The sequence below is a fragment of the Cyprinus carpio genome, chromosome B24 (assembly GCF_018340385.1).
Source record: "Cyprinus carpio isolate SPL01 chromosome B24, ASM1834038v1, whole genome shotgun sequence".
Taxonomy (NCBI): Eukaryota; Metazoa; Chordata; class Actinopteri; order Cypriniformes; family Cyprinidae; genus Cyprinus; species Cyprinus carpio.
The window spans coordinates 12,548,648-12,575,857 of record NC_056620.1 but is presented as its reverse complement, the minus strand read 5'-3'; the positions used below and the strand labels follow the sequence as shown (position 1 = coordinate 12,575,857).

General features: G+C 35.4%; 1 protein-coding gene across 1 annotated transcript in view; it reads left to right on the top strand.

Annotated features, from left to right (window-relative positions):
* LOC109084470 (brefeldin A-inhibited guanine nucleotide-exchange protein 1-like) overlaps positions 1-26,905 on the top strand; it is a 64,337-nt gene extending 37,432 nt beyond the window's left edge. The window contains 31 exon segments of the mRNA XM_042751905.1: positions 1,392-1,626; positions 1,926-2,025; positions 2,115-2,254; positions 2,857-2,965; positions 5,384-5,585; positions 7,847-7,958; positions 8,508-8,713; positions 8,820-8,904; positions 9,146-9,311; positions 10,215-10,366; positions 10,450-10,578; positions 11,397-11,555; positions 11,664-11,808; positions 13,044-13,131; positions 13,227-13,267; positions 13,993-14,162; positions 14,385-14,536; positions 15,290-15,303; positions 15,631-15,789; positions 16,577-16,737; positions 17,183-17,313; positions 18,804-18,933; positions 19,126-19,261; positions 19,453-19,591; positions 20,581-20,650; positions 20,787-20,946; positions 21,282-21,421; positions 22,204-22,372; positions 22,603-22,741; positions 23,945-24,062; positions 25,556-26,905. Coding sequence (XP_042607839.1) covers positions 1,392-1,626; positions 1,926-2,025; positions 2,115-2,254; positions 2,857-2,965; positions 5,384-5,585; positions 7,847-7,958; positions 8,508-8,713; positions 8,820-8,904; positions 9,146-9,311; positions 10,215-10,366; positions 10,450-10,578; positions 11,397-11,555; positions 11,664-11,808; positions 13,044-13,131; positions 13,227-13,267; positions 13,993-14,162; positions 14,385-14,536; positions 15,290-15,303; positions 15,631-15,789; positions 16,577-16,737; positions 17,183-17,313; positions 18,804-18,933; positions 19,126-19,261; positions 19,453-19,591; positions 20,581-20,650; positions 20,787-20,946; positions 21,282-21,421; positions 22,204-22,372; positions 22,603-22,741; positions 23,945-24,062; positions 25,556-25,735 — 4,237 coding nt within the window. The 3' untranslated portion in view covers positions 25,736-26,905.
* Positions 26,906-27,210: the final 305 nt, after the last annotated feature.

Here is a 27,210-nt window from a genome sequence, read left to right as displayed (position 1 = left end):
TCCAGTCGCGATCCAGTCAAGTTTGATGTGGTTATATCCTAATCTGAGATCTGTGGTTGTAGATATTTTGGATTGAAGGCATCAGTCTGCATTGCACAGAGTTGAGTTGTCTATGGTTTTATCAGCTGCTGTCCCGTAACAGGTGAATAAGGCTGTCAGAGGGCAAGAGATATGTTCCTTCCCTGTCATTTGAAGAGAAAGAGAGCCATTCATTCTGGTGTCTTCAGAGGCAGTGAGGCAGGAAGCTTGTATCAGTGCTATTGATCACTCTTTGTCAAATGGACTGAGACCTGTTGACCCCTCTTGATTTACATCAGGACTGTATTTATCAGTGGTACATACTAAGGCACTAAGCATAGATGGAGGTTAGGGACATGAATGATGCCACAGATCATGCAGTTTGTTGAGGAGAGGTTTTTTTGTTTTTTGTTTTTTTTTAGATGATTGGACAATAAAATGGGCTTTCATTGAAGGATCTTTAAGAAGCCACTTAGCAACTGCCTGCAACACATTAAGTGCTCTGACAACCACCCAGAAAATGTAGCCTAATTTTGTTAATTAGTACAGTTAATAAAGGTTTGGTAGCTGTTTCTGTAGAGTGCCTTTGGATTCTGTTGCTGCAAAGTTTTGAGAATTAATTATATTAATATTGAATTTAATACTTGATAATTTAATTCATTCAAATGAGATATTTTAATGAAAGTGTGTTGTTGTTGCATCAGCGGAAAATCATCATCCAGTGTTATTTTAATATTATTTATATGCTATTATTGAATAAGATTTTTTTTTCATTAAGCTTTTATTTTAAGATTTTCAGTTTTTGTTTTAATTGAATGTGTTTTTGTAATTATTATTACTTTTGTCTTTTTTCATGTTTCTATAAAGCTTCAATTAATTTTCATTTAACTAAAACTTTTCTCAATTATTATTACAACATTGCTAATTTTTAAAAGTTATTATTTTATTTTTTATTTTATTTATTTTGTTATTTTTTTTTAATCTGAGTTTTATTTAAATTACTGAAAACCATTTTTGATGGTCTTAGTTAACAGTGGCAACACTTCTGTTGTTGCAGTGAGTCTGAAAGCTTTATTCTTTTCTTATTTTTTTATTATTTAATTATTGTACAATTAATATCTGCAGTCTGATAAGTACATCATCAGAGGTCCTGCCACCAGCAGAAACTATTCATATTGAATTCTCAATATATATATATATATATTTTTTTTCACAATATGTCTCCTTTGGCCATGTCAGTTTTCACCCCAGTAAGACAAAAGTTAACTTATTCTTCTTTATTGGGTTTAATTTGGCCTTGGCATTGGTATTTTATATGGAATGAGTATTAAATATATTGTGTTATTCACCTAAGATTCCTCAACTTCCTCCAGATCCCATGAGCTGCGGTCCAAGGTCCTCTCGCTGCAGCTTCTCCTCTCCATCCTGCAGAACGCTGGGCCCATCTTCAAAACCAACGAGATGTTCATCAACGCCATCAAGCAGTACCTGTGCGTAGCGCTGTCTAAAAACGGCGTCTCCTCCGTCCCTGAGGTGTTCGAGCTGTCGCTGTCCATCTTCCTCACCCTCCTGTCCAACTTCAAGACACATCTCAAGATGCAAATCGAGGTGCCTGAACTCAGCTCCCCCCGAATCTCAATGTGTTTGCGCATCTTGCCCTGATGGCGTCAGTCTGTGGAGCGTCTAGCTGACAGTGTGGATTTATTTAAGCTGTGGTTTAGGATGAAAGCTTGTCATTCTGCCTCAGTCTGTCTGTTTGTGTGTGTGTGTGTGTGTGTGCCTCTTTCCAGATGATTGTGTCAAATCAATCAAGTTACACATCTTGGCAACCCCATATATTGTTGAAACATTAATATTGTTCTGTTACTGACTTGGTTATGAATTGAACTTTGTTTTTCTCTCCTCAGGTGTTTTTCAAAGAGATTTTTCTTTATATTCTGGAAACGTCCACAAGTTCGTATGACCACAAGTGGATGGTCATTCAAACCCTTACTAGAATATGTGCTGGTATGAAAGCTTTCCTTTACCATCTCACTTTCAAATATATATAAGAGAGTGTTTCTACAAGTTATTCTATGTTTTTTCTACTTTCACAGATGCCCAGAGTGTGGTAGATATTTATGTTAATTATGATTGTGACCTGAATGCTGCTAATATTTTCGAGAGGCTGGTGAATGACCTCTCAAAGATTGCACAAGGACGAGGAGGCCATGAACTGGGTACAACCCCACTTCAGGTAAACACACTGTCCTTAAATGGATTGGTTGACGCAGAATTTGTCATCACTTACTCACCCTCATTCCCTTATTTTGTTCTTGATCTCAAAAAAGACATTTAAAGCGCTCTTTCCCTTACAAAATCATATTAAGGACACATTAAATTGATAAAACGTGGTAGTAAAGACACGTGAATAATATGCCATCGTGTAATCCATAAAAACGTTACTGTAATTTAAATATGAGTATTTTAAAATGTAATGTAATCTAACTAGAATTACTTAATTTTTTTAAATCTGATTACGTAATCCAAATGACATGTAATCAGTTACTACCCAGCACTGTCTATACTGTATATATTTGTAAATATTTAGATATGCAAATGTTTCTAAATATTAAAAGCCTACTTATCGTTAAACTTATGTACAGCTTTAAAAACCTGGAACATATGGCACAAGAATCTTGTATGAACTACTTTCACGATGCTGTTGTTCTTTTTGTAGTTTAAATCTTCTTAAAGAAGTGTCTTTTTTTTCCTTAAAAAAATTATTTGGAACAGGTACATTATAAGAACTATTCTTTAAAAACCGTGTTAGTGATCTCAGGTCATGTTGTCCCTCAGGAGCTGACTCTAAGGAAGAAAGGACTGGAGTGTCTGGTGTCCATTCTCAAGTGTATGGTGGAGTGGAGCAAAGACCAATATGTCAACCCCAACTCTCAGACAAGTCTCGGTAAGGCGAACAGTCAGCCTCTGCAGAACAAAATATCAGTACTAGCTCCTCAACCAGTATAATACCTGCAGAACCTTATTTAGCCCCTCTGTACTTCTGATATGCTTTGGATCCAAGCAGTTGCATTACATATTCCAGTTCACGGCCCTGGCTTTTCTAAATAAGTCTCCTCTGAGTGCATTTATGCTGCATTCCAGAGGCTTCTGGCTTGTGCAGAACCAAATGGATGAACAGTTGCTTTTGAGGACAGCGCACTAGGAGTCCTGTGCCTCAAAGACAGGCAGGAAATGCTATTTGCCGTGATGGCTACGCAGGCCTTTCATCTTAATCAAACAACCCTGAGGCTGTTATTCATCACCCTGACATCAGGGAGGCAGTCTGCAGGCTTCCTGAACACTGCAAAACCAAGCTTCTCGAATGAGCTGGGAAAATGCGCCAGGCTGGAGACCCTGCCTCTTCGGAGCAGAGGGGATTTAGGTCTAATCAAACTTGGCTATATTGGGCTGGAGGAGAAGAGGCTCTGAAGGCCCAAAGGGAAATTTCTCTGTTGCCTCTAGCCCACCGCAGATTTTCAGTTATCAGCCAATCATAAACCAGAGATTCTTTGCTTATTTATATCAAAGCATCGGCAAAAGTAATTACTGTAAATGTGTCAGGGGAAAATAGGAAGAAGATATTTGAATTATTTACTAATAAATAGTGTTTTCTGAGTCAGTGTCGCAAGGATGAAGTTGCCGATCCTGACTCGCCATCTCCTCATTAGACGCTCCTTTAGAGAGAAGTGCGTGTTTACAGATTATGATTATGATTATAATGAAAGAGTTTTTGATTTTAATTTGTTTTATTTCATTAAGTGGTAATTTAAAGCTTTCTATAAATATATTTATCATGTTTGTGAGGCATGTATTCGCTGTGTTTCGGTTTTTGTGAAGCGCTTCTGTTGAAGACAATACGGCAGAAAGCGCATTAAGTTTGTTTTCTTTATTTTATAAAAGCACAATGTTTTGCTGATATTGTGAGTGCACACAAATAAAAGTAGACACTTTACAGTTATGATGATATATTTCTCGTACTTTTATGAGCAAAAATTACGGCGTATTCACTGAAAAAAATGCAAGTGATCACGCTGGCGCCTCCATGACCTGCAAAGCGCGCTTTAGCTTGCATTCTCTGCACAAACTATTGGATATAGCGCACATTTATCTAGGTTTAATGTTTAAACATTGTTATATGCTTGATATGTTTTTATATCTATAGATTTTATTTTAGGCAAGTCGTGATGATTTGAGAAGGCTAAATTGATCAAACATAGGCTCACTGTCTAACGCTGGCCGCTTGGTCTTTATTTTAAAAAACAAAAACTTGTATTTAACAAACAAAAAATGCTCCAAACGTTTTTCCTAAATTAACTTGAAATGAAACTAAATATAGTCACTTTGCCATTACATACAAAACTAAACTATTTTAATAGCTGGAACAGTAGTATAAGCTGTTTTGGGAGAAGGGGGAAAAAAAGACGGACTCGGGTCGAACTCAGGCCAGTAATTCTGATAAGCTGTCAGACACGGGCCGGGCTAAGGTCTGAGCATCTCGGGCCAGGGCCGGGCTAGGGCCTAAATTTGAGGCCCGTGCAGGGCTCTAATTCAGGTGCATTATGTTTGTTTTGGATCATTGATCAAAGCTTTCATGTTCTTGAATTCTCATCATGCTAGCCAATCATTTTTTGTTCTTTTCTCTTAACGAATGCACATCAAAAGGGAGAGCAGGTAATGGCAGTTTGTAGTGACATTAGAATTGATTGCATTAGCTTGTGTTGCGTAAACTAGATAGTGGTTTCTTAATACTTTTTTGTATTGTGGCCATATTAGCTTTTGTATATCAAACAGATAAATTAATATGAACAGGTAAGTATTTCCCAGCTGCTACTGGCTCCTATGATCTTTCCGAGAGAGGAAACTATGAGAAAGGAGGAAGTGACCTGACAGCTTGTATTACAGCAATAGCTACCTGCTAAATCTTTTACAGTGTTTCCAGTGTGAAATAAGATCCTGCATCATGCAACCATGGCTTCCACATACCCAAGCCACCTGTTTGTCTTGCTTGCACCAAATTCAGATCTGTTACATTGTGTATTCAGGTCACAATGCTCTTTCTTCAGTCCCCATCGTGCTGTTTTTGTGATACGAGTCAGTCGAGGCCAAGGACTTTATTAGAGAACTGTTGTGTTGGGAAACTCAAATAGAGAGCTGAGCCAGAGAAAAGACTCAATACACCAACAGCCAACCAGGAACCCAATGAATCATGCCGTCTCTACTTCTTAGCCTGTAGGGGCTCATGGTGTTTTACAAACTGGGCTTGTCACTGCTTCAGTTTTCTCTGAAATTGCATCTGAATTTCATTCTCTTCTTTCTCAATCAGGCCAAGAAAAGCCTACAGAACAGGAGACCAATGAGTCAAAGCATCCGGAAACAATTAATCGTTACGGCAGCATAAACTCATTGGACTCCACCGCCTCGTCGGGCATCGGGAGCTACAGCACGCAGATGTCTGGGACGGACAACCCTGAGCAGTTTGAGGTCCTCAAACAACAGAAGGAGATCATAGAGCAAGGCATTGACCTGTAAGCCATTATGTTGGAATCAAAAGCATGAATCAGTCTGTGCACCATACATGGTTTGACAAAATCACTGTCAACAGACATTTGTATGGAAAGTTGCTTAGTTTACGCATTCCTGGGTTCTCCAGTCTTGGACCTGGAGGGCCACTGTCCTGCAGAGTTTAGCTCCAACTCCAGGCATGCTAGAATACAGTTTTTTTGGGGCAAGTTGGAGCCAGTCTCTACAGCAAGTTGACTCTCCAGGAACTGGTTTGGATACTCTTGACCTATCTTATATGTGAAGTGTGTAAGTTCTGCACCATTATTAAGTACAATTAGAAAAATGTTGCTTGCAAACAGGTTCCACACAAACACTCCCCATCTCCCATTGGTCAGACAGAACCGGTAGTCCCATCCCAAAATTATGCAATCTATTGAGGCAGTAGTTGGACTGTTTATTCAAACAAGCCAACTTTTTCCCTAGTTCTGCAGCTTTCACATGTCGGTTTAATGCATCTTAAATTTAAACATAAGACTGCTCACATTTACACGGCAATGAGGCCTATTCGGTAGTCAGAAACCAAAGAGTAAATTGCATGAAGAATGTCAAGGTTTGTGCTGTTTCTGGCTATGTGTAGTACCTACAACTCTGCATTTCCTTCTGGGGAAACCATTTCAGTCCGATTATACCAGTATGTTTTATAAATCTTTCATAATGTATTTTAGTCTTTGAATCACAGCAGCAAAAACAGCCCATTTAAAGAATTAGTAAATGATAGTTTACTCACCCGATGTCATCCAAGATGTTCATATCTTTCTTTCTTCAGTTGAAAAGAAATTAAGGTTTTTGAGGAAAACGTTTCAGGATTTTTCTCCATATAGTGGACTTCAATGGGGACCAACAGGTTGAAGGTCCAAATTGCAGTTTAAGCAGTTGAAGTTCTTGTGTACGTCTTCTAGGGGTATTTTTTTTTTAATGGCTGATCATTTCACTAGATAAGATCCTTATTTTTCAGCTGTGATTGTGTAGAGCCCTTTGAAGCTGCATTGAAACTGGACCTTCAACCCATTGGTCGCCATTGAAGTCCACCATATGGAGAAATATCCTGGAATATTTTCCTTAAAAACCTTAATTTCTTTTTGACTGAAGAAAAAGACATGAACATCTTGGATGACATAGGGGTGAGTAAATTATCAGGAAATTTTTATTCTGGAAGTGAACTAAACCTTTAACAGTGAGAGGGAGGGGAGAAAACCTCTATATTATACCTCTCATTGGTACAAACACCATTAAAGCTCCAGTATGTGACTTTTGTAATTGACCACAAGAGGGCGCATTTCCAACAATAACAAAGGCGAAGCTTGATGAGGCTATGAAGCAGGTGACGATGGGAGATGTCGTTTTTAATGCGTTTTCACCATAGCAATGTATCTAAATTGGATAAACGAATCATGATCACGGATGAGGTAATTTATTCGTTTTTGTATTACCTGTATATATGATCGTATTATTTTATGTCATCATAATTAATTAACTGCAAGGAACGTGAAATGTTATACTATATTATCCCGTTACAACTTACAGCTATTTGTTAAATGATTTGTTGGGTTAATGTTGTGCAGTGTTACGTGTTTAAGGTTAATGCCGTGTTGTTTAACGTGCTCAAACCAATCGTTCTAAAAGTAAATTTGAACGAACATTTGCGAGTAATGACTAAATATATTTTTAACAACTCATATCCGATTGTATTTAATTGTACTGCCATAATCTCGGTCACCACACGTGATAAAAATCCTTACCTTAGTACAAAGAGCAATATAACTTACGTTTTACTGGCACTTCAATACTCGCCAAAGAGTTATCGTGATCCATAACAACGACAACCAAACCATATGCGCGGCTATAACATAACCACCACTTCCGCATTTGACCATGTGATATTCTGGTGTGGTGCAACATCACATGGTCTACACCGGAAAAAAAAGTATAGAGCGGACATTGCGTCACTGAGAGGCGACATATTTTTTCCGGGACGGCCAGTTATTTTAAAATCGGAATTTCTCTGAAATAAAAAATCTTTGGAGACTTTTGAGATATTGTAAGTACACAACTGGAGGAAATATATCACACTGTGCAAGTTATTTTCGGAAATTTTATTACAAAATTCCTACATATTGGAGCTTTAACCTCAGGGAAAAATCAGTATCGAATGAACAGTTCATCTTCATACTTAAAAAAATGCTGAATCTAAAAATGTTGGTGTTCTATTTACCATTATGCACAGGTTCAACAAAAAACCAAAGAGGGGCATTCAGTACCTGCAGGAGCAAGGCATGCTGGGAACCACGCCTGAAGATATCGCCCAGTTCTTACATCAAGAGGAGAGGCTTGACTCTGTAAGACATACAACTATTGTTTGCCTACAAGATCCAATATTTGTAACTTTTTCTTCCGTGTATGGTGGCCTAGGGTCAAATAGATTTTAACAATACAGCTGTGCACTATAATAAAACTCTGCATATGCTGAAACATTTCTGAAAAACAAAGCAAAACAAAAATATCAAGACACTCCAGCAAGGTGTTGCCAAACTTCCACTTAAAAATGATTTGATCCTTCAATGTGATGAATCGCTCATTCATCAGGCCTCAAAAGACTCCAGCAGTAATGGGTAAAGAGAGCTCCTTATACAGTATCTGCCCTAAAATTAGGGCACTTCAGCAGAACAGCCCTCAGCCTCCTGAATGACTTGAGATGTGTGGAAGACTTCAATAGACGTTGCATTTCAATGATGCACAGGGGATACATGCTCAAGGATTTCTTCAATCTTCAGTGTCTGTAGCATTGAGCATGCATTGAGTTATGAAACATGTTTTTTCTGCTGTATATTTTTCTACCTACACAATCGATATATGACTCATTGGTTCTTCTGTTTCCATTCTTGCAGATCCAGGTAGGAGAGTTTCTCGGAGACAACGATCGCATCAATAAAGAGGTTATGTATGCCTACGTCGACCAAATGGACTTCCAGGGCAAAGACTTCGTGCCAGCACTGCGCATGTTCCTTGAGGGTTTCCGTCTGCCTGGAGAGGCCCAGAAAATCGATCGACTGATGGAGAAATTTGCTGCTAGATATTTAGAATGCAACCAAGGGTGAGCTCAGCGGTCCCCTGCTGTTGCAACCGATTAACCTACATCGCTAATTATCCCGCAAACACTGAACTCGGTCGCTGTTTGTCTCTTTTATCTCTCTTCTTAGGCAAACACTGTTCGCCAGCGCTGACACCGCGTACGTCCTGGCGTATTCAATCATCATGTTAACTACAGATCTACACAGTCCGCAGGTTAGTTCGCCGAGCACTGATTGTTCACTGAAATCTACAGCGAATGCAGAATGTATTTTCTTTTCATTCCCTAGTCTATGAATGTTAATGTGAACGTCGGAGCTGGAAAAACGGCTGTTTGGCATTCAGTCTTGATATGTGAGCAGAATAGCTAAATCTAGGGTGATGGATGTTGCTGAAACGCGACAGAAAACAAGAGCAAGGATGCTGCTGATCTGTTGTTTTCTTTATCTTGGCGCAGGTGAAGAATAAAATGACGAAAGAGCAATACATCAAGATGAACCGAGGCATCAATGACAGTAAAGATTTACCGGAGGAGTATCTCTCAGCCATTTATGATGAAATCGCAGGGAAAAAAATATCCATGAAGGAGACAAAGGAGTTAACGCTAAAGTCAAATAAGCAAAGTGAGTATTTGATGAACAGACAAACATGGTTACGAAATCAAATGGACACTTTTGAATTTTTTCAGAATTTTCTTTTTCTTTCTTTTTGCTAGTTGGGGTCACAGCAATCCTTAATTTTTCAGTTATGAATGAACAAGACTGTGTATTATACCACTAATTATCGATTTAAGTATAAATTATTTTATTTTGAAGTATTGTACAATAGAATACTGTGGTTGACTGAACAAATTAGTCCAGTATTTTGTAATTGTTAATAAATAATATTTGTTAATAATAAATCTTTTTAGTCATTAATGAGTTTTGTTATTAACAATGATGATAATATCAGATTACATCTTTTTTTTTATAAAAAACAATATATTTAATTAATAATAATAATAATAATTGTTATTAAAGATGATCATATAAAAATAAAAAGAATATCTTATATATATACACATAATAATACTAATAATAATAGTACAAAAATATTACTTTATAATTATTTGAAAGTGTTATTAATGATGATAATATTAAAATAAAAATAATATATAATTATTTGTATAATATGTACACAAATAATATTTGTATAATATGTACACAAATAATAACAGTACACATTTATTAAAATACTAAAAATATTACTTTATTATTATTGTTATTATTTTAAAGTGCTATTATGATATTATTAAAATAAAAATATTTTATATATACATATAATAATAATAAAAGTAGTAGTACTAATTTATTAAAATACTAAAAAAATAACTTTTTTATTATCGTTATCATTATTATTATTAGTAAAATGCAAGCTGTTGGACTTCCATGCAGACAAATGAGCATGTATGTTCTGGGAGTATTCTGATATTTTGAGGTGTGATTTGTGGTAACTGATGGCGTGTTTTGCTACTGTCTTTGGATCAGGTGTGGCCAGTGAAAAGCAGAGGAGGCTTCTGTATAATGTTGAGATGGAACAGATGGCAAAGACGGCCAAGGCTCTGATGGAGGCCGTGAGCCACGTTCAGGCCCCCTTCACCAGCGCCACCCATCTCGAGCACGTCAGACCAATGTTTAAGGTATTTTGTGCATGTACATACACACCCACATACATTCTGTGTGGACACAAATACTCATCCTATAATATCTTGATCTCTCATAGCTGGCATGGACACCCTTCCTGGCTGCGTTCAGCGTGGGTCTGCAGGACTGTGATGACACTGAGGTGGCCTCTCTGTGCCTGGAGGGAATCCGCTGTGCTATCAGGATAGCGTGCATCTTCAGCATTCAAGTAATTTCACACATTGCATTAACCGTGAAGAGGTCATTTGCTGATGCTGAGAAAAGCCTAGTATTTGTTCGCATTACTATTCAGTCTGTCTAAATAAGCACCTTTAAAAACGTCTGTTATCCTTGCCTGGAATGATCGACTACTTAAAGTAGGGTTGCAAAACGATTAATCGCAATTAATCGCATTAAAATAAAGGTTTAAATACTATGTGTGTGTGCTGTTTATATTTATTATGTATATATATATATATATATATATATATATATATATATATATATATATATATATATATATATATATATATATATATACAGACACATACATTTATATATTAAGGGAAAATATGTTAGATTTACATACAAAATATTTACATTTATATATAATATAAATTATATACAAGTGTGTATATTAGGGCTGTGCAATTAATCGCATTCGATTGTCCTGCGCATCAGTAAAGCCGGCATACATATATGTGTGTGTATTTATATAAACATAATACATACACATATAGTAGGTTGACATAAACTTTTATTATTGTTTTGCAGCCCTAGCTTAAAGGAATAGTTCACCCAAAAATGAAACTTTGTCATTCCAAACCTCTATGACTTTCTTCTGTGGAACACTAAAGTAGATATTTTGAAGAATGTGCATGTTGCTCTTTTCCATACAGTTACAATATATGGAGACTGCAACTGTAAAGCTTCAAAAAGGACCAAAAAAACTTAAAAAAGTCGCGATAGTTTTCATGAGAAACAGACCAAAATTTCAGGCAATTTCAGTCCTAAAGAAAGTTTTTGTTCTGTGTTGGTTTGTTCCAGTTGGAGCGAGACGCATACGTACAGGCTCTGGCCCGCTTCACGTTGCTGACGGCCAGCTCGGGCATCACCGAGATGAAGCAGAAGAACATCGACACCATCAAGACCCTCATCACAGTGGCTCACACGGATGGAAATTATTTAGGAAACTCTTGGCATGAGGTGAGCTCTGCCAAACCCAGCTCTTTGACAGGCCTGCATGTTTCCTATGCAGTGTGACTGGCAGATAGATATTGTGAGGTTTTATTATTCTGTCTATGTGCGCTGCAGATCCTGAAGTGCATTAGTCAGCTGGAGTTGGCCCAGCTCATCGGGACAGGAGTGAAGGCTCGGTACATATCAGGAACCGTACGGGGGAAGGAAGGCTTCATCACCAGCACCAAGGAACAGACGTCTGATGAGTACCTGGGCTTGGGTCAGTCAGTCACACTTCACATGGGCAGTAATTTGGTCTGTTACAGTGAAAATGTTTGTTGTTATTGACCTGTAAGTGATAACACAGATGAGATGAAAAGGATGCAGCATAGCAATAGTTAAATGATTTTAAGATTACATTTATTTTAAAAAGTCCATTATGTCATCAAATACTCACAAATCCAAGGCATTGGAGTAGTGTGAAAAAAATTAAAAAGCCTTTATTTACATGGCTTTTAACATTTAAAAAACACATTTGTGCACCCACATTTTTTTTAAAGCCATGTGACAGAATTTACATTTTTTGGGTGAACTATCCCCTTAATGTTTTTATTATTATTATTTATTTCTATGAAATGATACACTAAATAAGAAACTAAATCTGCTATCAGGTGGCGGTTAATGTCTTTTTGAGACATTATGAGACATCCGATTCGTTCAAACAGCTGATTCATTCAGGAATGACGTAAATGGCTCTCTTGATGAATGAGTCTTTGAGTCATTGGTTCACACGATTCGTTCAAAACGTGGATTCATTCAGAAACTAAACACTGCGGTTTGGCTCGGAGACGTGCAACAATTCTGCTGTGGCTTTAAAAGTAATATTTTCTATGTAAAATTGAGCAAAAACATAATATTGTGTTTAAAATATGACACAATATCAAATACTTATTTACTGAACTGTTATAAAATCACATTTAAACTCGTGTAATACTGCTCTCCCTGCTCGTGTGACATCGTATTATGTAAATATGAGACAAATACTCCAATGCACCAATATCTTGAATTTTAGGGCATAACTGCATTTATGGAGTTGTTGCCGTGCATCATATTTGTCAACTGTATGAAATGTAAGATGATGTACAGGTCTGGGGGCGGGGCCAGTGCGTTAACTGCGTTAAAATATTTTAATCGCGTTGTTTTTAAAACTAATTAATTAAGTTAATGCGTTTTTATGACTGATTATTTTAGTTAGTAAAATAGGTTATTGAATATATGACAATATATTGACTGACTTTAAAGGACATTTTGTCAAAAGACAAAAACCGGTATATTCCACACAAGCACCATCATCATTGCAGCTTTTCCATTTGCCATTGCATCATCAAAAAAACATCTTAACTCAAGCTAAATTATGATTAAGATTGCTTTATGATAATCCAGTATAATTATCCAGCAGCACTGTGTGAAATTAAGTTTGTGTTTGCATAAACAATGTGATTTTTCTCACTGTAGGAGGGAACGTTGATCGCAAACAGATCGCAAGCATTCAGGAGTCTATTGGAGAGACCAGCTCTCAAAGTGTTGTGGTTGCTGTAGACCGGTATGACGGTTGTCATTAATTCTAATGAACCTCATAATGTTGCAAACAGTAATATGTCTCTGGACTGTTACAGACACTTCTATTCTTCTCTGCAGGATATTTACAGGCTCTATCAGGCTTGACGGAAATGCCATCGGTAAGTACAAGAGTTCATGTTGTGTCCATTTTTGCATTTTGCATATTTACACTTACACAACCGTTTGTAAATTTGATGTCACTAAGATTTTTAACGAACTTCTATTTGATCAATAACACAGGAATATTATTATAATTTAAAGTAATTGTTTTCCATTTTAAATTTAAATTAAATTAAATTAAATTTTAAATTAAATTTATGCATTTAGCAGACGCTTTTATCCAAAGCGACTTACAGTGCATTCAGGCTATCAATTTTTACCTATTTTAATACATTTCGAGATGCAGTTAATTCCTGTGATGGAAAAGCTGAATTTATGAAGTGTGAATTTCACATGATCCTACAGAAGTAATTCTAATATGCTGATTTGGGGCTAAAAAAATCTTTTGTAACATTATAAATGTTTTTACTGTCTTTTGACCAGAATTAACATTTATATTTACATTTAGTCATTTTGCAGATGATTTTATCCAAAGCTACTTACAAACAAGGACAATAGAAACATTAAATTTAATATTTTTTTTATTAATTGAATTGAATTGAATTATTAATTTAATTTAACTTCTTACAAAAAATGTACTGACCCTAAAGCTTTAAATGGTAGCATATATCACATTCAGACTATGCATTTGATTAGTTTTTTTTATTAGTATGTGTTTCTGGGATTTGTGTCAGTTAAGTGATGTTTTATGTGAGGTATTGTTTAAGTGTGTTGTTTTTTGCAGTTGTTTTTTTTTGATGTGTGTGTGCTGTATCGATGGATGAATTGGCCTCTCCTACACACCCTCGAATGTTCAGTCTGCAGAAGATCGTGGAGATATCGTACTACAACATGGGTCGCATCAGGCTGCAGTGGTCCAGGATATGGGAGGTTATAGGGGATCATTTCAATAAGGTGAGTTCAAAGCGGCCACCAAATCAGCGCCGGAAGGTAATCGGTCCATGGAGAGTGTGTCACGGTGGCTTTGTATAACATCAGAGAAATCTAATGATGCTGTTAAATTTCACTCTGCCTGCGGGAGGGCATAGCTAATAGATTGAAGAAGAGCCAAAAATGAAAACGCAGCACTCCCGATGCTTTAGCATTCCCTGTCTTTCATTTTCTGTTTGGGTTCAGGTCGGCTGTAATCCCAATGAGGATGTTGCTATTTTCGCTGTGGATTCTCTGAGGCAGCTGTCCATGAAATTTTTGGAGAAGGGCGAGCTGGCCAATTTCAGATTCCAGAAGGATTTCCTCAGGCCGTTTGAGCACATAATGAAAAAGAACAGGTGAGTGTTTTAATTTACACTGTGATGAAAGTGAAATATCACTGAATAACACAGACCTTTTTCAAATATAGAAAGTGTCAGTTGAATAGCCAAACAAATTGGGATAAACTGCATGCTTTAACATACAAATGTGTAAGTCTTGCCTTAGGACGGTTTAGAGACACAAGGTTTGTGCTCAATGTAGTTGTTGTTGCTCTCAGGCGGATGTACTGCTTCTAAATGTCATCTTCTGAAGGGCTCTGCTCTGGATTCAGGAGACTGGAGTGCCTGCCTCCAAATATTTTTAAATCTTCATTACGTCATGCTTAGTTTAAATATACAAATATACAGTAAACATTTTCGACTTTCAGGACATGCCATGCAGACATAAGCAGAAGTTCTTATTTATTAGTCCTGCTACATTATAAAGATCTTCATTAACATTAGTGGTGTACTGATCCATAGAGAATTAGTAAAAGTTAAAATAACTGGTTATGAGCAATTAATTTAGTCATCACTTAGTAGTTAAAATTTAGAAAAATTTAGTAGTGAAATGCACATTGAAATATTTTCTAATTCAGTTATATAAACTATTTTCATCTATTTATTAGTTGTATTTTGTGTAACTTTATACTTTCAAATATGATGCCTCCATCATCACTGAATTCCTCACTTCCAAAGTAGAGAGCAAATTACTTTTTCCAAAAGGTAGCTCAACTATAGTCTAGCTACTTTACATTAGAAGCAGCCTGGCAATCTTCACTTTTATTAAAGTAGCTCCTCCATCAGTGGAAGGAAGTGAAGAAGAGGAAGTTATATTAGCATCATATGGACCCTGCAGTACTCATTAGGCTTAGAGAGTGAACACAGTGTCAGACGACTTCATGACTAAACTCCATGACTGATGGAGAAAAATGAGCTTGTCTACATGTGTTTGCCCTTGCAGAATGAGATGATAGGAGTGAGTGTGTGTGTGTGTGTGTGTGTGTGTGTGTGTGTGTGTGTGTGTGTGTGTGTGTGTGTGTGTGTGTGTGTGTGTGTGTGTGTGTGTGTGTGTGGTGTGTGTTTAAATGAGCTTGTCTACATGTGTTTGCCCTTGCAGAATGAGATGATAGGAGTGAGTGTGTGTGTGTGTGTTTCTGCTTTGTTCAAATGTTGGTTTTGGAATATTAGATCAGGGTGGAAGAACATTTTCTCTGTTTTCCATCTCGCTGCTTCTGATCAGGATGAGAGTATTGTAGAGCTGGCCTTCCAGACAACTGGACACATTGTCAGTAAGTGCCTGATGGAGATCAAGGATTCTACCATTTAGGATACAAAATATACAAGATAAAATCTCTGTTTAAGCATTTGCTCATGAAGAGCTGTTTTTAATACAGTATTGTTTAATTCATTTATTCATCCATTTTTTAATTAAACCTTATTTAAATTAAGACAAAAAAACTTGCATGAAATAATAAATAAAAACAAATCATAGTATTTTTTACTGATCATAACACTGTTTTTCCAATAACATAATTTATTATGAAAATGTTTGAATTGCTAAAGGCTAAAATTAACAAATGTTAAAATAAAAAATGCTAAATAGAAACATTCTCACTGGTGGACCTCCATCGATTAGACTTGTATATATTTCAAGCATTTTATTTTAAATATATATTTTTTATTTAGTTTATTCTTTCATTTCCTTTTTTTATCCTTCCACTTTTTTGTTTCTTTTGTGTTTTTGGGTTTTTTTTTTTGGACCAAAAATTTATTTAGTTTTATATTTTATTAATTTAATTATAATTATTAATAAATAGTTATAAAATTATAGTTCTTTTTTATTATTACAGCTATTACACCTTTGAATCATTATAGCTAAAATTATAATTTTGTATGTTTTATTTCATTTATATTTATGGTATTCATTATCATTTATCAGTTTCCATAGTTTTTTTTAATCTGGGTGGAGTGGAAAGGAAGATTTGCATTGTGAACATTTTTTAACTTTCAATTCATTTTTGTTTGTACAAAAATGTTGTTTGTAAAAGGCCTCTGTCGTCTCTTCTCTCGTCACAGCGAATGTATTCGAGAAGCATTTCCCAGCTACCATTGATTCCTTCCAGGACGCTGTCAAATGTCTGTCTGAGTTCGCCTGCAACGCTTCTTTCCCCGACACCAGCATGGAGGCAATCCGTCTCATCCGCCACTGCGCCAAATATGTCTCCGACCGACCTCAGGTCAGTGCTCTCCATAACAGCTGAATTATGATCTGACCCCGGGTCAGGCTTTAGACAGACATTCACTAAAATGGATTACGCTTGAGAAGACCACAGGGCACTTTTAACGAGAAAACTCTCATTACCAGACGCCGTAATGAGCAAAAACTAAAGGCCTTTATTAAATAGATGGAAAACGTAAATGATCTGTTTTCTGCTCTCCATGATTGTGTTATGAGCTGTGTTTGTGCTTGTTAAGTGCTTTAGTCCTCTGGTGTTTCTAAAGTGGAGATTAGTGAAGGCAACCCACATGGAGACTTCCACTGCTTCCCACTGAGGGGTTGCCAGATTGGGGCGAAAACATTTTGATCTGTGAATGCAGCTTATAGTCAAACAGCATGTGCTTAAGTACGTGCTAAGCAAATTAAATAAGGCTCTGTGAGCAAACTGTGTTTTGTGTCGGCAGGCATTTAAAGACTATACCAGTGATGATATGAATGTTGCACCGGAGGACCGCGTCTGGGTGAGAGGCTGGTTCCCCATCCTCTTTGAGCTGTCATGCATCATCAACCGGTGTAAGCTGGACGTCCGGACCAGGTTAGCGGCAAACCTATAATACCGACAAATCTCAAATCTTTTTTGATAATAGTTAATAATTTTTTGATGAATGTTTAAAACTACAGAATTGAGTTAATTTGCTCCTAGTATTTTTTATTTTATTTTTTTACCCCAGTAAAGTTTGTAAAGACCACACACAAATTATGAAGAGTGAGAAAAAGTATTTAGCAAAAAAAATAATTAATCTAAATTAAAACATTTAGATTTACACTAAATATTTACACCATTAAAAGTTTGAGATGAAGTTTTTTTTTAAAGAAGAAATTTTATTCAGCAAGCATGCATCCAATTGCTTAAAATGAATTCAATTAATATTTAAAAGTGACGGTAAAGATTTGTATTTTATTTTATTTCAAATAAATATGAAAAATTATATTCAACAAAAAAAAAAGTTTCACTGTTTTCATTGAAATATTAACCAGCACTGTTTTCAGCACTGATGACAATAAGAAATGTTTCTTGAACACCAAATTCTACTTTGCCATCACAGACGTAAATTACATTTTTTTAAATATATTAAAACAGAAAACTATTGAAGCCCGTTTCTGCCACTGAATAAAAAAGAAAAAAGGTAATTGTGACTTTTTATTTCACAATTCAGACTTTTTTTCTTGTAATTTCATTTTGAATTTTTTTCTTATAGCAATTCTGACTTTTTTTCTCAAAATTGCATGATATAAACGTGTGTGTTTTAATTTTTGATTGAATTTTGTCATTGATTTTTGATGTTTTTTTTTTTTTTTTGAATTGTTTTTGTTATTAAATGCTCTATTGGTAGAATTTTTTTCTAGTAAACATCTTGTAGCTAAATGAACTGTATCAACCCTGTCACTATGATTTTGTATAGTAAACAACTGACTATTAAGCACTGAATATTTGTGGAAATATCTGCATTAAATTCTCTATCTAATAAACATATTGTAGCTAATTAACTGATAAAGTTTCAGCCCTGTTACTATGGTTTTGTTATTGAATGCTTGATATTTGTAGAAATATCTGCAATACATTTTTTTAACAACTTTCTCAGAGTTTATATCACACAAAAGTGACTTAATATTCGCAACTGCCTGACATTTCTTCTCAGAATTGCAAGTGTACAATTCAACTTTGTCGGAGTTTTTATTTCATGGTAGTGAGTTAGTTTTAGAAAAATGTTATAATGTTTTACAACATTGCTGTTTTTTTCCTGTTTTTTTTTTTTTAATTCAAATAAATGCAGACTTCTTTAAAAAATAAAATAAAATAATAAATAAATCTTACTAACCCCAAACTTTGGAACGATCATTTATATAAATTATATTTTCTAGCAAAACTTTTTACAAAAACATTTAAAGTGTGATTTAAGTGTCAGTTCTGAGGCTACAATTATTGCCAACAGTTAAATACTGAAATCTTCTTATAATCATGCGTATAGCATTGTTAATCTTTTTCACCTTATCCCAACAATCTATTTTTGTTTTGTTTGTCAGGGGTCTGACAGTGATGTTTGAGGTGATGAAGACGTACGGTCACACCTACGAGAAACACTGGTGGCAGGATCTGTTCCGCATCGTGTTCAGGATCTTCGATAACATGAAGCTTCCAGAGCAGCAGACAGAGGCAAGTCAACATCAGCACTGAAACCTGTCCTAGAAGATAATGAGACATCCATTTTAGAAAGTGTGACCAGCACAGATATTGTTTGGAAGGGGACTCTCTCTGGCGTTCACATAATCATATGGTAGCACTCCAGTATCTCCATGCCAAAGCTGGAAATACATGGCTAATGTTCTATTTTGTAACTTCCCACAGAAAGCGGAGTGGATGACCACCACCTGCAATCATGCACTTTATGCTATCTCTGACGTTTTCACACAGTACTTTGAATCTCTCAGCGATGTTCTGTTAGATGATATCCTCTCTCAGCTCTACTGGTGTGTGCAGCAAGGTGAGTGTTCAGTACCAGCAATAGACAAGGTACAATTGCAGTACATTTACAGTGTTACCCTGTTGAGAAAACAACATTGTTCAAAATGCTGAAGCCTAGAAGATTGTGTGTGTAGGCAGTTCATTGAAATGCATACTGGATGTCAATTATGACTTCAGGTCGTGATCTCACTCGCTCATCTCTCCTCACAGATAATGAGCAATTAGCAAGATCAGGCACTAATTGCCTTGAAAACGTGGTCATCCTCAACGGTGAGAAGTTTAACGCTGAGACCTGGGACAAGACCTGCAACTGTATGCTAGACATCTTCAAAACCACCATCCCACACATGTGAGTGTTCACATAAAGGTTTTTCTTTTCAGAATTGATGGTTTACTCTTTTCCTAAGCGGTAATTTTATAAATTAAATGTTAATAGTTTCCCTTTTATATAAATGTGTAAAAAAGTAACCAGTTACTCCATAATTAAAAAATATTTATTGTTGCTTAATTAGAATGTGAACTCTTTAAGGATAAGCCTTGTGTTTATCAGTAGGCATCATAATCTGAAAATATCAACCCTGTTATCATGATTTTGTATAGTAAACTGACTATTAAATACTCAATTCTTGTAGAAATATATGCAATAAATTATCTTTCTAATAAACATCTTGTAGCTAAATTACCTGTAAAACTGTCAGCCCTGTTACTATGAGTTTGTGAAGTAAACAACGGATTATAAATGCTGTATTTGTAGAAATATCTGCAATAAATTATCTTTTTTGTAAACATCTTGTAGCTAAGTTACCTGTCGAAGTGTCAACCCTGTTACTATGATTTTTTTCTAAACAACCAATTTTTAAATACACTATTTGTAAAAATGTGCATTATTTTTGAATAACTGTCTTGTAGCTAAATTAACTGTAGACATGTCAACCCTGTTACTGTTTATTTAAAGCAAACAACCGATTATTAAATGCTCTAATTGTAAAAAAAAAAAGTGCATTACATTCACTTTTGAATAAACATCTTGTAGCTAAATATTAACTATTAAAGTCTCAACCCTGTTACTATGATTTTGTTATGCAATGCTTGATATTTGTAGAAATATCTGCAATAAATTGAGATTTTTTTTTAAATAACTTAGACATGTCAAATAAAGCTGTAAAACTTTCAGCCCTGTTACCAAACCCTTTTCCCTTTTTGGCATAATTGTATAAAGAAGGCATAATTATATATGAAAAATAAATACATTTATTAATGTAGCTTGATATGGCAACCCATATCATTAAACTGTAAAAGGCACCTGCACCCTGTAACCCAGCTCTGTGTTGTTTTCAGGCTGTTGACATGGAGACCGGCTGGTACAGAGGGAGATCATGTGACTCAGCTCGACTCTGATAAACAGCTGGTATGCAAATACGATTTCCAGACTGTGCTCAAAATTTAAGTGTTCATGGAGGGTCATCTCAACCAGATGCTCTTCTAATGCTATAGGAGTTAATTTAATGTTAGAATATTAATAAGTACTGATCTGGTGCTTGCAGGACTCCATTTCCCAGAAGTCAGTGGATATTCAGACTCGGTCAGATGACCAGCAGTCAGTGAACAGTATGGAGAAGGCTTTGGCTGACAACCGCAGGCAGAGTCAGTTCAGTGTGGCATCAGGCATGTGTCAGGGTGGCCAACCATCCAGATTATTGTTCTGTGTTGATCGGTTATTTATTTATTTTTTTGCTCCACAGTATTTCATAACTGAAACTATGAAACTCAACTATGAAACTAAAATTGCTAGATATTGTTACTCATTAATTATACATTTTAGCACAAATACAACCATATTTGATTGCAGAATGCCACAAATGACCAGTTAGAATCAAGAAAATCCAGAGAATCATGTAATAATCCTTAATGATTTTCATGAATGAAATTTAACATTATTTTTAGTCCAGATTTTGGCCTGATTTCATAAAGCACCCAGAACATACTGACTATCAGCTGGTCAGCTGTTCATTTTGTGTTTCCATATGCGATCTCCCCAGAAGCCCAGGAACAAAGGCTGTTTGCAGCTCTGCTCATAAAGTGTGTCGTTCAGCTGGAGCTCATTCAGACCATAGACAATATTGTGTTCTTTCCTGCAACTAGTAAGAAGGAGGATGCTGAAAACTTTGCAGCAGCACAGGTAACATCTTTTACAATCTCTGATGTAAACAAATGTTTTTTTTTTTTTTTTTTTTTTTTTTTTTGTTTTTTTTTTATATTTTGTATTATTTTTATTTTTTTTATGATTTGTCATAAGCAAGATTGCGTTGGCAGTATTTTTATACTATTGTAGTATTTATTTATATTTTGAATTACCTTTATACCTAAAACTTTCATTTTTAGTTTTAGTAATTTTAGTATGTGCTTTTTATTATTTTTTTCTTTCCATGTAGCTTCAATGTATTTTATTTCCGTTTTAATTAACTTAAATTTTTTTTGGTTAGTGGCCAAGTAACATTTATAATTTATTTTATTTTTTTTTTTTTTTTTTTTTTTTTTTTACCGATAAAACGTTTTAATAGTTATAGTTTTAAAGCAGAATAAACAACAATTCCGTGCAATAAATAAATTGATTAATTACGTTAATTTTTTTCATTCTATTTTTATTTATTTTATTTTATTTTATTCTATATTATTTTTATTCCTAGTTACTTATCATCAGATTTTTTTTATTTAGTTTTTTTTTTATTAATAATTATAAAATTTTTTTTAGTATTAAGTTTGTGTTTAATTTTAATATATTTTTAATTTATTTTTAATTTCTTTTTAATTTTAATATATTAATAATGTTTTTAAAATAAAAGCTTAAAACAATTATGCTAGGTCACATTATTTAAATGGTTATTGAGTAAAAATTGTTATATTAAAGGATTCATTGTTACAGTCAGGTATACAGTCTAAATGAAGTGTGTTTTCCTGCAGAGAGATGCTTTGGTTGCTGACGTACATGTGGACACTCAGGACCAGGGAATGTATCGCTACCTGACCTCAGAACAGCTGTTTAAACTGCTCGACTGTCTTCTGGAGTCCCATCGCTTTGCTAAGGCCTTTAACTCCAATAACGAACAGAGAACCGCGCTGTGGAAGGCTGGTCAGTACTCACAATCATTTCTTTGTTGTTAGAAACTTGACATGCAATAAATATATCCATTGTTAGGAGTTTATTTCGCCACATAGCTTGCAGGTCACATCGTATCAAGTCCTCCGTTATCAGATAGAGCCACCTGTGTGGCCTAATGGAAAGTCTTTTTCACGTCTGGCTTGATTTCTTCTCCCGTCCCACATTAAAAGAGCTCATTGTGTCTCCATGTGTGTGATCAGGTTTCAAAGGGAAGTCGAAGCCCAATCTGCTGAAACAGGAGACCAGCAGCCTGGCGTGTGGCCTGCGCATCCTCTTCCGCATGTACATGGACCAGAGCAGGCAGGACGCCTGGGAGGAGGTGCAGAAGAGACTGCTCAAGTAAGACATCAGTCACGTTCGTGACTGGAACCACTGTGCTGTCAGACCCTGCGGCCGTGTAAACATTATTCAGCTAATTACATACTCATAGCTGTTGCTGTCTTCAGTACACTTCATATCTTTTACATTTAGCTTAGAGACATCTTTTGATATTTTTATAATACGCTGCCACTATAACAGAAAGGGAAATTTGTGGCTTTTATTACCTTAGTTTAGGGTAAATCCTTATTTAAAAAAAAAAATAAATGAAAAATTTTATTCCGCAAGGATGCATTAAATTGATCAGAAGTGGCTGTAAAGATATTTATAATTTATACAAAATATTTCTATTTCAATTCAATTCTTTTCTTTTGAACTTTCTATTCAACATAGAATCCTGAAATGTAAACTCGCAATTCTGTGGAAAAAGTCAGAATTGACTTTTCTTCTCAGAACTGCGAGTTTATATCTCGCAATTCTGACTTTATAACATGCAATTTATGCGAGAAAATATCACTACAGTTATTTTGAACAGTAATTAGGATTAAAGTCAAAATAAAGTTAGAGTCAAATAAAGACTTCAACTGTATTAATGTTTAGAATCTAAAAACACTTAGACTTCAGAAGAGCCGCGCATTAAAAGCCATGTTGGTTCTCATTCCAATTTTTATGATGGACAAAGGTCACTTCCTGAAGTGAGTGTGGCTTTGCTTGATTGAATTGCGGTTGGTGCTCTGGCTTGGATCCAACAGATTAAGAGAGTTTCATGCAACATTAGGGCATCATTTTGTTAGATTAGTGCTAGCGCTAACAAATTTAAGCTTTAAAACGAGAAACGTACTACACTGAGCACTAATTTCACTCTATCCCGGAGTCTCAGACCTGTGCACTTCCATTCAGCATCCCTGACTCTCAGACTTCACTGCTAATACGGTGCAATCATGAGAAAGAGGCCAGGTCAGACTCTGCAGGAAGACTATCAGAGACACTTGTCATTGGCTGTGTTCAGTCCCGCAGACACGCTTAACCAGGCTAAAGGGGATTTCGGTGAGATTAGGTCATGATGAGTGAAGGAAGTTGCAGTGCAGATGAGGGTTATATAAGACATATGAGGGGAGGAGCCTATCAGAGGTCATGGCAGAGGTCACTAAGGCTGTACTCAAGATGTTTGTGGAATATTTCAATCCTCTGTGCTAAAACACAGTCTCTTTTTCTGTTTGTTAGCGTGTGCAGTGACGCTGTGGCTTACTTCCTGACCCTGACATCTGAGAGCCACCGCGAGGCCTGGACTAACCTACTGCTGCTCTTTCTTACCAAAGTGCTCAAGATCAGTGATGACCGGGTGAGTGTCTGATACATTAGTGAAGCTGCACAGACTTGTTCAGTCCAGCATTTCCCAACTGTGTCTTTGCAATCCCCTAGTGGTTAATGATGGAACTGCAAGACCGTTCATGAGTTTATCTGAAACTATTTTTTAAAACAAAAGTAAATGATTAAAAACCAGCCAAATAGTTCTTTACTCTTATTTTATATTATATTGTATAGTTCACGTATAGTTCCAGTCCGGACGTCTGATAATGATGACCAATTGAGCACTCAAGTCTTGAAACTGTACCTAATAGCTTTTAAAGGGATAGTTCACCCAAAAATGAAAATTCTGTCATTTTGGTTGAACTATCCCTTTAAGTGACAATTGGTTAAGTTTTTGTAAAATATTTACATTTACTTATTTTTATTATTTAGTAAATATTATTGCTGTCAAACGATTAATCGCATGCAAAATAAGTTTTTGTTTACTTAATATATATGTGTGTGTACTGTGTACAATTATTATGTCTGTAGAAATACACACACATGTATATATTTAAGAAAAAGATGTTATGTTTATATATGAAATATTTATCTGTAATATAAATATATACATGTAAATATTTTCAAAATATAAACTGTATGTGTGTGTATTTATATAGACATAATAAATATACACAGTACACACATTATGTAAACAAAAACTTATTTTGGATGTGATTAATTGTTTGACTGCACTAGTAAATATGTTTAAATATTTTACACATTAATGATTTATCAATACAGTTTATTTTACATATTATTTACACTATTGTTCATAAGTTTGGGGTTGGTAATTTTTTCTGTTTTTTTTTTTTTTTTTATAGAAATGAATACTTTAAGAAAAACACATTCAGCTTTATCATTTTTTTTTTTTGTAATGTTACATTTAAAAATAAATGGTTTTCTTTTGACATTTGTAATCATCGTTTTTTTCCAGGCAATATTAAGCAGCACAACTCTTTTAAATGCATAAATAATAATATGAAATTAATCAGAATATTAGAATCTGAAGGATCATGTGACACTGAAGACTGAATGATGCCGAAAATTCAGTTTTGCCAGAAGAAATAGAAAAAAGTTATTTTAAATGTAATATTTTTCCTAATATTAATGTTTTTTACTGTATTTTTTAATCAAATGCAACCTTAGTATGCATTAGGGAATTTTTTTTTCAAAAACATTTTTACCAACCCCAAACCTTTGATGGTAAATAAATATACTTACTTTATTATTTAGTAAATGTGATGTAGTCCATATCACAGCAACTTGATCTGAAAGCATTTTAATTCCAAATCAAGCTAACTGATATGAATGATCGGCCGTTTTTAATCTTTTGTCAATTAGAGCCCTAATGCATTACAGAGTCACACATAGAGACATCACAGGTTTAATACAACAAACCCAGGTAAAAAAAAACACAGGTTTTTCCACCATGGTGTGCGGTGAGAAAATGTAAAGGAATTAAAACACTTTTTTTTTTTGCAGTTCAAGGCCCATGCGTCCCGATACTACCCTCTGCTTTGTGAGATCATGCAGTTTGACCTGATCCCGGAGCTGAGGGCCATCCTGCGCAAGTTCTTCCTGCGCATCGGATTGGTGTTCCAGATCACCCAGACTTTGGAAGCAGCTCAGCCTTCTGCCGTCCAAACTCCCAGCGACGCCTAGAAGAAGCTACAGCAGTGCCTGTTCCTACAACGCTCTCCTCTTTTCATCTGCAGAACGTGAGCATCTGATCTCCTGCAACCAATGAGGAACGAGAAGATGGACTGCGTCAGATATGATGGTACTAATATCAACCCCCCGCCTTCCCTTTGAGGGTCGGCTCTGGACAAACAGCCAATCCCAGATCAGGAACTACGTCCCACCCACTGGACAAATGACCAGGCCTTGTACAATAGGATCAACTTATCTAGAACATCATGAGGATATCGCTTCTACTACACAAATGCTTGACCTTTGAGATCTTCAAGAGGTCCGGATATGTTTCAAAACAGTGTCTTGGCATTATATTAAAAGCTGTTTGAAGAATGACAGAAGGGTTGCATATCAAGCAGTGTGATGTGATTTTTGTTTTATTTTGTTGCGTTTGCACCGCTAATGGCTAACATTAGCATGAGTAACTCCGAAGAAACTAGTTGTACAGAATTCCAGCTTTGTAATATAATCTCACAACACATGACACTAGATTTTGTTTTCTGTATCTTTTAGTTTGTTTCTCGGAAATTTGCTGCACTTGTTTTCTTGATCAAAATGCACTGGAGATTTTTACTTTTGTGATAAATTATTGAACTATGCCATCTTTCCCTCCATAACTGTCCAGCTAGAGATTTCTAATACGATATAAAGTGATTAGTTCGATTTACTCCATTTTATATATGCTGACACTTTTTTAATTAAACACTGAGGGCAACTAAGATCCTTCAAAAGGAAAAAACTGGAATGTGAAAATTGAGGGTGAGTTAAATGTGAGCTGCATCTGAATCACTGGTTTGTATCCCTGTTTGGAGTTAGGCTTCACTCTACACTCTAAAAAGAAAAAAAAAGTTAATATATTTAAAATCTTCTCTTTGGTTTTGGGGGGTGGGTTGTATTGTATAGAAATTAATGATAGCTGCGCTTTAAACCTGTTGATGGAATAAGGATGAGAAGCATTCCTGGCTAGTGAGGGTGACTGTAATGGTACAGCCCTGTAAAGTTTTCTATATGGAATAAAATGATCTGTACAACTCTATATGACACTGGTCATTATCACCACACATTCTAATCAGGTCATATGTCAATAAAGTTTTGGAACTTGGTGCATTTGCTCTGGTGAATTTTAATTATGAAAGGGAATTCCATTTTAAAAATTCCAGGGGGGAAAAAAAAGCGGTTTTCAAAGGTGAAAAAAAAATGAAGACTTGAAAATTCAGCTTTGCCATTACAGGAATAAATTACATTTTAACAACAGATTATTTTAAATTGCAAAAATTATTTCACAATATTGAGGTTTTTAACTGTATTTTAATCAAATAAATGCAGCCTTGCTGAGACTATTATTGTAAAAAAAATATATATATATAAAAAAAAACTTTAACGGTAGTGTCAAAACTATAGGTAAAATAAAAAATATAATAAAAATGATTGAAACACCATTTGAG